At 49.3% G+C, this 13952-nt stretch overlaps 1 protein-coding gene across 1 annotated transcript in view; it reads right to left on the reverse strand.

The window, feature by feature from the left end:
* LOC104680536 (fer-1-like protein 4) overlaps positions 1–13952 on the reverse strand; it is a 45040-nt gene that overhangs the window by 7043 nt on the left and 24045 nt on the right. The window contains 15 exon segments of the mRNA XM_030914628.1: positions 3676–3792; positions 3890–4027; positions 4105–4205; positions 4295–4337; positions 7231–7362; positions 7451–7509; positions 7653–7887; positions 10261–10422; positions 10517–10633; positions 11061–11234; positions 11350–11484; positions 11909–12033; positions 12163–12316; positions 13342–13416; positions 13418–13495. Coding sequence (XP_030770488.1) covers positions 3676–3792; positions 3890–4027; positions 4105–4205; positions 4295–4337; positions 7231–7362; positions 7451–7509; positions 7653–7887; positions 10261–10422; positions 10517–10633; positions 11061–11234; positions 11350–11484; positions 11909–12033; positions 12163–12316; positions 13342–13416; positions 13418–13495 — 1845 coding nt within the window.

The raw sequence follows: 13952 nt of genomic DNA on the forward strand, positions 1-13952 counted from the left end.
ACGGAGTCTCGCTCTGCCGCCCAGGCTGGAGTGCAGTGGCCGGATCTCAGCTCATTGCAAGCTCCGCCTCCCAGGTTCACGCCATTCTCCTGCCTCAGCCTCCCGAGTAGCTGGGACTACAGGCGCCGCCACCTCGCCCGGCTAGTTTTTTTTGTATTTTTTAGTAGAGACGGGGTTTCACCGTGTTAGCCAGGATGGTCTCGATCTCCTGACCTCGTGATCCGCCCGTCTCGGCCTCCCAAAGTGCTGGGATTACAGACATGAGCCACCGCACCCGGCCGAATTTTTTTTTTTTTTTTTTGAGACAGAGTCTCACTCTGTCACCCAGGCTGGAGTGCAGTGGCATGATCTCAGTTCAATGCAAGCTCCGCCTCCCGAGTTCACACCATTCTCCCGCCTCAGCCTCCTGAGTAGCTGGGACTGCAGGCGCCCAGCACCACGCCCGGCTAGTTTTTTGTATTTTCAGTAGAGACGGGGTTTCACCATGTTAGCCAGGATGGTCTCGATCTCCTGACCTCGTGATCCACCCGCCTCGGCCTTCCAAAGTGTTGGGATTACAGGCGTGAGCCACCAATTTATGAATGTTTTTTAATAGACATGGAGGTCTCACTATGTTGCCCAGGCTGGTCTCAAACTCCTGGCTTCAAGCAATCCTCCTATCGTGGTCTCTCAAAGTGCTCGAATTACAGGCATAAGCCACCAAACCTGGCTTCCTTCACTGTTCAATAGTCATGTTTCTTCTTTTGAAATTATATCCTGTGTAGGGCCGGCACAGTGGCTCATACCTGTAATCCCAGCACCACGCCCAGCTAATTTTTGTATTTTCAGTAGAGACAGGGTTTCACCATGTTAGCCAGGCTGGTCTCGAACTCCTGACCTCAGGCCATCTGCCACCCACCTCGGCCTCCCAAAGTGCTGGGATTATAGGCATGAGCATGAGCCACTGTGCCTGGCCTTTTTTTTTTTAATTTTTATTTTTTTGAGACAGAGTCTCACTCTGTCACCCAGACTGGAGTGCAGCAGCGTAATCTCGGCTCACTGCAGCCTCCACCTCCCAGGCTCAGATGATTCTCCTGCTTCAGCCTCCTGAGTAGCTGGGATTACAGGCATGTGCTACCACACCGAGCTAATTTTTGTATTTTTAATAGAGACGGGATTTCACTATGTTGACCAGGCTTGTCTTGAACTCCTGACCTCAGGTGATCTCCCTGCCTCGGCCTCCCAAAGTGCTGGGATTGCAGGCAAGAGCCACTGTGCCCAGCCTCATTACTTACTTTGTTGCCCCAATTTTTCAAGTCTTAACCATTAGGAGCTCCTTCAGGTTGGCTGTGTTCATTCTTTCATTAAGCCCCCATCCTTTTTTGAGCACTTCCTTACTCCTGTCCCACAAGATGCTCCAGATTTGACTTATATTTTCCCAGCCCTAGTCCTAGAATCAAACACTTCTCCAAGGAGTCCTCAATCCCTTTATTAAATAATGGTGTTTAGAAACCAAAATCTGGGCACCTGGTGTGCTCACTGCTACTATGATGTTGTTGCTTCTAGGCCTTCTCAGCAGAGATAGCGAACATTAATAACATAATCCACATATATATATATACATAGATCTATATTTCTGTATCTTTCCATCTGTGTATATTTTAAAACATGAGTTTATACAGATACTTCTGATTCTGATCTAATATCACAGCATTCATTTAATCCCCTTTCCTTATTTGTAACTTCTTTCTCCAACAGTAAGAAACCTGGTTCTTATTTTCTACAATATAGTTTACTTATTCATGTATACCAGTATACACATAATGTAGTTTCAGAATTGCTAACACATACTTCTAACTAGATTACAGCATTTATGTTCAGGTCTCTTTAGTTTAGTTGTTTTTTTTTTTTTTAAGACAAGCTCTCTCCCTGTCATCCAGGCTGGAGTGCAGTGGCACAATCATGGCTCATTGCAGCCTCAACCTCCTAGGCTCAAGTGATCCTCCTGCCTCAGTCTCCCATGTAGCTGGCTCCAAAGGTACATGCCACCACATCACACTTTTTTCCTTTTTTTTTTTTTTTTTTAGATGATGTCTCTCTCACTTACCCAGGCTGGAGTGCAGTGGCACTATCTTGGCTCACTGCAACCTTCTCCTCCCAGCTTTAAGCAATGCTCCTGCCTCAGCTTCCAAAACAGCTGGGACTACAGGCACATGCCATCATGCCCAGCAAATTTTTGTATTTTTAGTAGAGACGGGGTTCACCCTGTTGGCCAGGCTGGTCTCAAACTCCTGACCTCAGGCGATCCACCTGCCTCAGCCTCCCAAAGTGCTGGCATTACAGGCATGAGCCACCACATCCAGCCACATCCAGCTAGTTTTTAAATTTTTTGTAGAGACTGAGTCTCACTTTGTTGCGTAGGCTGGTCTTGACCTCCTGGGCTCAAGTGATCTTCCTGTCTTGGCCTCCCAAAGTGCTGGGATTACAGGCATGAGCCACTGCACCAGGTCCATGTTTAGTTTTATAGAACCCTGTCAAATTACTATTTTCCAGAGTTATTTGGTTTTGTTCTTCACTTCCTTCAATGTGGTTATATTGTTCATTTGTAGTACAGTGAGGGTCATTTGTTAGTGTTCATATTCCATGTTAGGTTTCCTCAACACTATGACTGGTTTTAATTTTTTGTCTATTGTGGGGGCATGTGAAACACTGCTATAGTTCTAAGAGTCAGGGGTATACAAAAAGATCTACTCTGAGAAGTGCCATTTTTGTCCTCATTCTCACAACCCTGACCCCTTTCCCCCTTTCGTTCCATCTCTTTGCCACTCACCCTCTTATATATATATATATGCCAATTTTTGTATTTTTAGTAGAGATGGGGTTTCACCAAGTTGGTTGGCCAGGATGGTCTCGATCTCTTGACCTCGTGATCCACCCGCCTTGGCCTCCCAAAGTGCTGGGATTACACGCATGAGCCACAGTGACCAGCCCTGAGATATCTTTAAGAATACTTCAGGCCGGGCGCGGTGGCTCAAGCCTGTAATCCCAGCACTTTGGGAGGCCGAGGCGGGCGGATCACGAGGTCAGGAGATCGAGACCATCCTGGCTAACACGGTGAAACCCCGTCTCTACTAAAAAAATACAAAAAACTAGCCGGGCGAGGTGGCGGGCGCCTGTAGTCCCAGCTACTCGGGAGGCTGAGGCAGGAGAATGGCGTAAACCCGGGAGGCGGAGTTTGCAGTGAGCTGAGATCTGGCCACTGCACTCCAGCCTGGGTGACAGAGCGAGACTCCTTCTCAAAAAAAAAAAAAAAAAAAAAAAAAAAGAATACTTCAAGGGCCTGCTGAACTCAGTATGAAAACTGCATCAATGGACAAAGTTAGACAAAGGTATTTGGTAACAAGCCTTCTGAAGCCTGAGATTCAGCCCTGCTCTCATCCTAGAATTATACTCCCCGTTCTACAGGACTAGAACTACAAACAGGGGTCAGGAGACCAACTCCCAATTCTGGTTCAGCCATGAGCATACTTTATAACCCTAGGGGATCTCCTAACTTTGTGGCTAAGATTTCTCACCTGAAAAATGAAGAACTTGAACTCTGTGATCCCGAGGTTCCTCCCAAAGCCTTCCTTCTGTAGGTTTCGTGTACATTACCTTAGCTATAGTTGGAGGCATGCCAGGGCTATGGAGACTCACCTTTACAACATACACTCTGACCAGGAGCTTGATGGGCCGGTTCTGTGGGATCCCCCGGGAGATCTGGGGCTCAGAGAATGACACTGCCTCTGATTCAGGGTAAATGAGGAAGGAGCCCTGAGTTGGGGGGAGACAGAAAAGGCTCTGATAAGAGAATTGTCCTTCTGAATCCCCACCTGGGCTCCCTGGTTCTGCTTTCCTTCCCCAAATGTACCTTGAACTTGCCCACAAGGTGTCCAGATCCTTCCTCTTCTCCACCTGCATCCTGGCCCCCTTGCCCTCGGTACAGAGGAAATACATACAGCCAGTCTTCAAAGTGGTTAAATTCTTCTTCCAGGGACCTGTTGTAGACCTAAAAGGCAAGGACTTCAGTGACAGCCCGATGTCCAGAATCCAAAGGAGACTTTCCTTTTCCCAGTACCCAGTCACCTTCAGGGTGGCAACTGCTTTTTTTCGGGACACAGTGCCTTTGACTTCAGCCTCACCCTGGTCTTGGGCCTCCCCAACCATAGAAATGAGGTTGACCCCATCTGGAAACAACAAAAATGCCCCAATCAGAAATATCTGGGTAGGCAGGAGATGGGCAGATGGAACCAGAGCAAAAAGCCCAATCTCTTACCTGAATCTCCAGGATCATCCATTTCATCTTCATCAAGGTTGTGCTGAAATTAAAGAGCAGATCCAGAGATTCTTCTCCATCCCCTTCAACTCCTTAGCCTACCCCCTTTTCCAGGACAGTTGGGAAGCCTTCATTCAAGTTCCCACTGTGTATGCCACTTGCATTTTTAGAGCTCCAATTTATCATCCAGTCCTGCCTTGTCCAGAGTGGTCACCATCAACCACACATGGCTACTGAGCACTCAAAATGTAGCTAGTCTGAATTGTGATGTGCTGTAAGTAGCCAGGCTTGGTGGCTCATGCCTGGAATCCCAACACTTTGGGAGACTGAGGTGACTGCTTGAGGCCAGGAGTTCAAGATCAGGCTGAACAACACAGTGATAACCTGTCTCTATGAAATAAATGCCTTTTAATTTTTATTTATTTATTTTTGAGACAGGCTTTTGCTCTGTAGCTCAGGTTGGAGTGTGTTGGTGTGAACATGGCTCACTGAAGCTTCAACCTCCTAGGCTCAAGCGATCCTCCCAACTCAGCCTCTTGAGTCACTGGGACCACCAGCATGCACAGCTACTTCTTTTCTTTTCTTTTTTTTTTTTTTTGAGATGAAGTCTTGCTCTGTCGCCCGGGCTGGAGTGCAGTGGCCAGATCTCAGCTCACTGCAAGCTCCGCCTCCCGGTTCACGCCATTCTCCTGCCTCAGCCTCCCGAGTAGCTGGGACTATAGACGCCCACCACCTCGCCCGGCTAGTTTTTTATATTTTTTAGTAGAGACGGGGTTTCACCGTGTTAGCCAGGATGGTCTCGATCTCCTGACCTCGTGATCCGCCCGTCTCGGCCTCCCAAAGTGCTGGGATTACAGGCTTGAGCCACCGCGCCCGGCTCTTTTCATTTTTAATAGAGATGGTGTCTCACCGTGTTCCCCAGACTGTTCTCAAACTCCTTGGTTCAAGTGATCCTCCCACCTCAGCCTCCCAAAGTGCTGGGATTACAGGCATGAAACACCACACCCAGGAAAAAAAAAAAAGTTTTTAATGAGCTGAGCGTGATGGTATATACTTATGGTCCTAGCTACTGGGGAGGCTGAGGTGGGAAGATGACTTGAACCAAGGAGTTTGAGACCAGTCTGGACAACAGATAAAGACCCCATCTCTAAAAATAAAAAGAAGGGGCCAGGCGCAGTGGATCATGCCTGTAATCCCAGTACTTTGGGAGGCTGAGGCAGGTGGATCACATGAGTCAGGAGTTCAAGACCAGCCTGGTCAACATGGTGAAACCCCGTCTCTACTAAAAATACAAAAAAGTAGCCGAAGGCCGGGCGCGGTGGCTCAAGCCTGTAATCCCAGCACTTTGGGAGGCCGAGACGGGCGGATCACGAGGTCAGGAGATCGAGACCATCCTGGCTAACACGGTAAAACCCCGTCTCTACTAAAAATACAAAAACTAGCCAGGCGAGGTGGCGGGCGCCTGTAGTCCCAGCTATTAGGGAGGCTGAGGCAGGAGAATGGCGTAAACCCGGGAGGCGGAGCTTGCAGTGAGCTGAGATCCGGCCACTGCACTCCAGTCCGGGCGACAGAGCGAGACTCCGCCTCAAAAAAAAAAAAAAAAAAAAGAGTAGCCGAGTATGGTGGCTGGCGCCTATAGTCTCAGTTACTCCGGAGGTTGAGGCAGGAGAATGGCGTGAACCCAGGAGACGGAGCTTGCAGTGAGCTGAGATTGTGCCACTACACTCCAGCCTGGGAGACAGAGTAAGACTCTGTCTCAAAAAATAGTAATAATAAAAAGAAAAAGAAAAGAAAAAGATGTGCTATAAGTATAAAATAAACACTGGATTTTTAAATACTTAGTACAAAAAACAAGAATGTAAAATATCTCAGAAATGTTATGATTACTTGTTGAAATGATTTTTTTTTTCTTTGAGACAGAGTCTTTGTCACCCAGGCTGGAGCACAATCTTGGCTCACTGTAACCTCCACCTCCCAGGTTCAAGCGATTCTCCTGCCTCAGCTTCCAGAGTAGCTGGGATTACAGGTGCACACCACCACGCCCGGCTAATTTTCGTATTTTTAGTAGAGACGGGGTTTCACCATGTTGGCCAGACTGGTCTCGAACTCCTGACCTCAAGTGATCTGCCCGCCTCAGCCTCCCAGAGTGCTGGGATTACAGGTGTGAGCCACAGTGCCCAGCTTTGAAATATTTTGAATATATTACTAAAATTAATTTCACCTGTTTCCTTTTACTTTTTTGTTTAAGTCTCGCTCCGTCGCCCAGGCTGGAGTGTGGTGGCCCAATCTCAGCTCACTGCAAGCTCCGCCTCCTGGGTCCGCGCCATTCTCCTGCCTCAGCCTCCTGAGTAGCTGGGACTACAGGCGCCCGCCACCTCGCCCGGCTAATATTTTTTGTATTTTTAGTAGAGACAGGGCTTTACCATGTTGGCCAGGATGGTCTCAATCTCCTGATCTCATGACCCACCCGCCTCGGCCTTCCAAAGTGCTGGGATTACAGGCGTGAGCCACCGCGCCCGGCCTCTTTTACTTTTTTTAATGTGGCTACTACAGAAGTTAAAATTACGTATGTGGCTCGTATTATCTCTGTTGGACAACACAGCTCTAGATAATGGAGTTAATAATCCCCAGCTTCTCGAATTGTGAAGAAAAGAGGACTGTAATGAAGAGCTCTGAAAAACTGTAGAGCTCCACCTTCAATGAGATCATTCTTGTTTTTTGTTTGTTTTTTTGAGACGGAGTCTTGTCACCCAGGCTGTTGTGCAGTGGCATGATCTCAGCTCACTGGAGCCTCTGCCTCCGGGTTCAAGCGATTCTCCCGCCTCAGCCTCCTGAGTAGCTGGAACTACAGGTGCGCACTGCCATGCCTAGCTAAGATATCATTCTTTTTACCATTTACACCCCAGCCCCTCCCTGGGACCCTTCTCTGCCCCTACCTGCCCCTGGAGCTCCTGCAGCGACGCGTAGTACTTGGACCACCAGTCCAGCTCTTCCGGATCTGGAATGTCCTCCTCCAGTCCAGGGCCTTGATTCAGGAGGCCTCCTAGTGGGAGCTTCTTCAGAGGAGGCTGAGGAAGAACAGACTTTGTCCCTCTAACCCAGCACCATCCTAAGTACTGCTATCCCCTTCCCCATCTATCTCCTCTACCCCATCACCTTCAGGAGCTGTCTGGATATACCCGCTTCAGCCAAGAAAGGATCCAGGGACTTCTGTCCTGGGAGGGGGAAAATGGCAGCATGAGGAGACTGGGTAAATAGAAGTCAGATTCCACACCCCATTGGAGGGCCCTCTGGAGCCATGTCCGCCAGGAATCAGAGGAGCTTTTGTCTGGTGGTCCTGAAGGAGAAGGTTCCTAACCTTGAGGTCCCTTGGGCATCATATCCCTTGTCTCTTCCATCTCTCCTTCCTCCTCAGGAGGATCCTCATGACCCCGAAATATAAATCGCAGCATGTGGGGGACAATGTGGGAACCCACAAGGACTGTACGGCCAAAGGCCCGGCGCTCAATCACCAGGATGCTGAGTGGGGGCTGCAGGTAAGGCTGCTCCGGCAAGTCCTGGGGGTGGAAGAGAGGAACTGTGTCTTTGAAGACCTGGGGAAGAGGGAAAGGCAGCCACAGAGACAGGTAGGGAAAAAATACATCTAAACCTGCATTCTAAGCCCAGCTCTGCCATAGTCTCACTATGTAATCTCTGGTAAACCACTGCCTTCTCACCTTGTTTCCCAGCTAAAAAAGGGACACAGGCTGGGTGCAGTGGCTCATGCCTATAATCCCAGCACTTGGGGAGGCCAAGGAGGGTGGATCACAAGTTCAGAAGTTCGAGACCAGCCTGGCCAATGTGGTGAAACCCCGTCTCTACTAAAAATACAAAAATTAGCCAGGCGTGGTGGCAGGCACCTGTAATCCCAGCTACTTGGGAGACTGAGGCAGGAGAATTGTTTGAAACCAGAAGGCGGAGGTTGCAGTGAGCCAAGATCACACCACTGCACTGCAGTCTAGGCAACAAGAGCCAAAAAAAAAAAAAAAAAAGGGACACAATACTGGATGCAAAAGACTATTGTAACTATCAAATGACATAATACAAACGTAAGTATTTTCGAGCCTACAAAGTGCTGTCAGAAGCTGGGCATGGTGGCTCACGCCTGTAACCCCAGCACTTTGGGAGGCTAAGGAAGGCAGACTGCTTGAGCTCAGGAGTTCGAGACCAGTCTGGGCAACATGGCAAGACACCATCTGTACCAAAAATACAAAAATATAGTGGGGCATGGTGGTGCACACCTGTGGTCCCAGATACTCAGGAGGTTGAGGTGAGAGGATCACTTGAGCCCAGGGGGCGGAGATTGCAGTGAGCCAAGATTGTGCCACTGCACTCCAGCCTTGGTGACAGAGCAAAAGACCCATATATATATATATACACACACACACACGCACATATATATTTTTTGGCTGGGCATGGTGGCTGACACCTGTAATCCCAGCACTTTGGGAGGTCAAGGCAGGCAGATCACTTGAGGTCAGGGGTTCGAGACCAGCCTGGCCAAGATGATGAAACCCTGTCTCTACTAAAAATATAAAAAAAATTAGCTGTGTGTGGTAATGGGTGCCTGTAATCCCAGCTACTTGGGAGGCTGAGGCAGCTTGAACCTGGGAGGCACAGGTTGCAGTGAGCTGAGATCGCACCACTCCAGCCTAGGCGGCAGAGTGAGACTCTGTCTTAAAATATATATTATGGTTTATTTTATTTTATGGTTAAAGGCCATTTTATGGTTAAAGGCCACATATATATGGAATTCCGTATCTATCAATGGATCCTAAGGGAAACAATTTTACTACTGTATTGATGGGTTTATTTTATGTATTTGTAGATATATACATATATACACATATATGTGACAATTTTAGCACAAAAGAGAGAGGAAGAATAGAGCTATATCACAGAAAAGTTTGTATATTTTACTGGAATTAAATTAGTATTAATCTGAAGTAGACTGTGAAATAGTAGTATGCATATTGTAATCCCTAGAGCAACTACTAAGTAAAAATCAACAAATTAAAATAGCACACTAATATCAAAATATAACAAACATCTATTTAACACAAAAGAAAGCAGTAAAAGAGAAACAATAAATACACAAGACATAGAAAACAAAGAGCAAAATGGCAGATGTAAATTCAACCAATAATATCAATCATAGCATCAAATGTGATCATATTAAATACCAATCAAAAGACAGAGATTGTCAATTGGATTAAAAAAAGAGATGCAACTCCAAGCTGTCTAAGAGATACTTTTTAGATTCAAAGACACATAAAGGATGAAGTATAGGAAAAAATGTATCATGCAAATAGTAACCAGAGAGCTGGAGTAGTTTACCACCAGAGAAAACAGACTTTAATACAAAAAATATTACCAGAGACAAAGAGATATTTTATAATGGTAAAAAGGTTGATTCATCTAGAAGATATAAGTTATAAACATATATGCACCTAACAACAGAGCCTCAAAGTACAAAAACAAAAAAGTAATAGAATTGAAGAGAGAAATACACAATTCATTAGTAATAGTTGGAGATTTCAATACCCTATTCTCAATAATGGATAGACAGAAACTAATCAAGGAGGCTTGTTCAAGAGGTCTGAATAACAGTAACGCCTAGAGAACACCACAAGTCCATGAATTAATCCAGGAATCAGCAAACTGCAGCCCATAGACAGAGTCTGGCCTGCTGTCAGTTTTTGTAAATATTCATTTACAATTATCTATGGCTGTTTTCATGCTCCAATGGCAGAGTTGAGTAGTTGCAGCAGACTGGATGGCCCTCAAAGCCTAAAATATTTACTATTTGGGCCATTATAGAGAGTTGGCTGACCCTTGGATCATCTAAGATAACCAGCTAGAAAATCACCATCCACTGCCCTCTTTCATTATTCTGCCCCCCTTGTCCCCTTAGCCCATGGCCTCACCACTGTCAGATGCCTGACAAGCTCAGTGAAATTGGGGCTCTCACGGTAGCTGGCCAGGACCTCAGACTCCACACGTTGCCCAGCCACCTCCAGTACAACCTGGGGCTGCTCCACCTCAAACAGATGCACACGACCAAGGCCCCTAAGACCCCAGAACAGCACCTGGGATCAGGATGTGGTAGATTCAGGGGTCTGCACCAGACAAACGGCAACCCAGATGTGGGGGAACAAGGGGGCTTTGAGTGCCTGGTGCTACCTCAACACGGAACTCCCTGAGCACTGGGCACACATTGGGTGGAAGGGACAGGCGTCCAGAGTGGGGCTCGACCAGGGGTGCCAGATCCTGGGGCTCCACATCACTGGGCACTGAGGGCTGTAGGAGAGAAACAGTCAGACGGCAAAGAGGAATCAGGCCAAAGGAGGAAAAGCCTAGGTGTGGGGAGGGGATATGGAGAGGTGCTGGTGAAGTATAAATGCTCGGGAACCAACCAAGGTTGAATTGGTGGAAGGGAGGGGGTCTCGGGAAGCAGCTTCGTGCAGGAAGGGAGCAGGGTGTCTGAGGCATGCAGGATGGCCCAACAAGGTGAACCTAGCACATGAATACTTGCAACGTTCCTTGGGGTCAAGCAGTCCAATGAGGTGACCTCGGGACAAACCTACAGTCCGTGTTCTCTGGGGATAAGAGACCTGGAGGCTGGTCCTGGGATACACTCATGTTTTATATTCGCTGGGGCTGGATGGCCTGATAGACTAACAAGTTGGGCTGACAGCCTGTGCTAGCCATGCCAGGGCATACTGACCTCAAGTCGGCCACTGTAGTCCAGTTCAATGAGTTCAAAGACAGCAATGAGCTCTCCGGCTGCCCGGGGTCCCTTCCTCAGGGGGAAGAACTGAAGCTCTGGGCGTTGGTATGGGTCCTCCATCAGCTTTACCCTCGGGGCAGCCAGTGCCCTGCCCAGGAATACAGGGGGGCCCTAGGGGGATCAGGGCAGTGAAGACAAAGGGGAAGAGGCTCAGGAGCCAGGGAAGGTAGGCATCAAGGGGGATACTCCTGGCCGGGAACCCAGGGAGGGCCCAGGCCACACTCACAAACTTATTGTGGTCAAAGACATTGATGATCACTAATGGAGGCTCCTTCTGCAGGTGCTCCCTCCTCCCGTCCACGATCAACTGCTCAAATACCAGGAGTTCATCCCACAGAGGGCTCAGCGTCTGCTCCAGGACCTTGGGGGCCATACAGAGAAGCGGGTAGCAGCAGATATCAGGAGAAGGCTCCCAACACACATGCCATGTGAGCACCTCTGCTCTGAAGGAATACTTCAAGTAAATGCTAGTCACAAGAAGAGTGAGATGTGAGAAGATGAAAGCATCTTCAGATGGTGTTGCAGCCAGCCCCTCCTAGCCCTGCCTACCCATTGCAATTGGCTGCCCTCAGAGTCCAGGCCTAAAGTCAACCCCAGAAAACTACTCCTCACTGCTGAGACCTCCAGTTCTACATCACCTGCTAAGTTAGGGCCATCTAGTACCCCATCCTGATACCCTGCTCTGCAAACCCAGGGTGGGAACAGAGGGGCCTTGGGGGAAAGCTCAGACCCACCCTAACTTGTCTCCTGGGTCCCTTCCACCCACATGTCATCCCAGCCCTCACCCGTGTGGTCTGGCACTGGGTAGAGATGAGGACTCGAGCAAAGGGGTCCGAGAGGCCACTGTCGTCTGCTGCCAGCACACCTCGGGCCTGGTACAAGTGAGCCCGGAGTTGAAAGTAGCTAAAGTCTGGGGTGAGGGGCAAGGAAGGTGTCATGTTTGCTCAGGGGAACCACTGAAGTCCCCTGACTGAGCCCCACACCTTGGGCAGAGATCGAGGTGGGCCTTATACCTGCCCTGCCCACCCTCTGCACTCACCGTCCCGGTGTAGGCTGGAGGGCAGCCCGACCAAGGGCTCAGGCAGCAAATCCGGGGGCAACTCAGAGGTGCAGGCCTTGGCTTGCTTGCCCAGGCCGAGCCACAGGAAGAGCTCCAGCTTGGCACAGACGTCACCAGGGGCTGCCCCGGGTGCCTGCACGTGAAGAAGGCATGTCAGGGCCCCAGTGCCTCCTCTCATGACCCCAGCTAGACCTAGCAATCCTGCTTCCCCAGGGCACACCTCCACTGCACATCACTACACCATGCCAAACTCCCAGTCCACTCCCTACCTGCCCAGCCTTGCCCTCTTTCTGCCCTCCACCCTACGCCATGACCCTCGCGCTCTTACTCCCTACACGTCTTGCCCTAACACTGCCACTTCCTGTACCCCACACCCCACACCCCCTAACTACACTCTGAGCTCTGCTCTCCCACCTTTGTCCCCTCTACCTTCCACACATTTACATTCCCCATCCCCAACCCCAAAGGTCACAGCTTCTCCCTGCTAGGGACCCTTTTCGGTATCTTTTCCAGGGACACCTCATTTAGAAATCTTTGGCCCGCAAACCAGCTATACTTTTTTTTTTTTTTTTTTTTTTAAGATGGAGTCTCACTCTGTTGTCAGGCTGGAGTGCAATGGCATGATCTCTGCTCACTGCAACCTCTACCTCCTGTGTTCAAGCGATTCTCCTGCCTCAGCCTCCCTAGTAGCTGGAATGACAGGTATACACCACCACGCCCACCTAATTTTTGTATTTTTACTAGAGATGGAGTTTCACCATGTTGGCCGGGCTGGTCTCCAACTCCTGACCTCAGGTGATCCGCCTGCCTCAGCCTCCCAAAGTGCTGGGACTACAGGCATGAGCCACTACCCCCGGCCAGACCAGCCACATTTGTAAGGGGTGAGACACACTCTCCGGTTTTTAGTATGCTGCCTATCTCTCAGGGCCTAGTCAGCAAAATGGCCTGTGCAGTCCCAGAGTTGGGAAGATTTGGGGTTTATCTGATTTCAAAGCTGCCCCAGGAAAAGGCACAATCCCTTTCTGGTGTTTTGGACAATTGGAAAGCGTTCAGGGGCCCCTAGTTGGGAAGCACAGGCCTCTACCCTAGGCCTATCCTACCCCTGCCCTGTAAGCTCCACTCCACTTCTCCTGGCCCCTCACCCGCAAGCCCCCTCACCGTGAGCATTAGACTCTGGATCTTCCCACAGTCCCGACCCCGTTCCTCCTCGACCACAGAGAACAGCACATCCTGGGGCAGGGATTCGGGCCCAGGCCACGCGGCGCCGCCCGCTGAACATCCAGACCAGCACATCGGGGAGGGGTGGCTGGGGCTGTGGGTGGAGAACTGGTCACGGAGGTGGATCAGGAGCCGACCCCTCCTGCTCTCACAGCTTGAACTGAATGGACCAAATGGCCACTCCAGCTCTGATCTCCCCAAGACAGGGTCTCACTCTGTCGCCCAGGCATGAGTGCAGTGACACGATCACGGCTCACGGCAGCTTGACCACCCAGCCTCAAGCATCCCTCCCACCTCAGCCTCTCAAGCAGCTGGGACTACAGGCACATGCCACCATCCCTGGCTATTTTTTTTATTTTTTGTAGAGATGGGGTTTGGCCATGTTGCCCAGGCTCGTCTCAAACTCCTGGGCTTAAGAGATCCTCCTGCCTTGGCCTCCCGAAGTGCTGAGATTACAGGCGTGAGCTACCACACTTAGCTTTTTTTTTTTTTTTAATTGTGGAAAACTACTTATAAAATTGACCATCATCCTAAGCATTTTTAAATGTACC

Source organism: Rhinopithecus roxellana, chromosome 13, assembly GCF_007565055.1.
Source record: "Rhinopithecus roxellana isolate Shanxi Qingling chromosome 13, ASM756505v1, whole genome shotgun sequence".
In the NCBI taxonomy this organism is placed as follows: Eukaryota; Metazoa; Chordata; class Mammalia; order Primates; family Cercopithecidae; genus Rhinopithecus; species Rhinopithecus roxellana.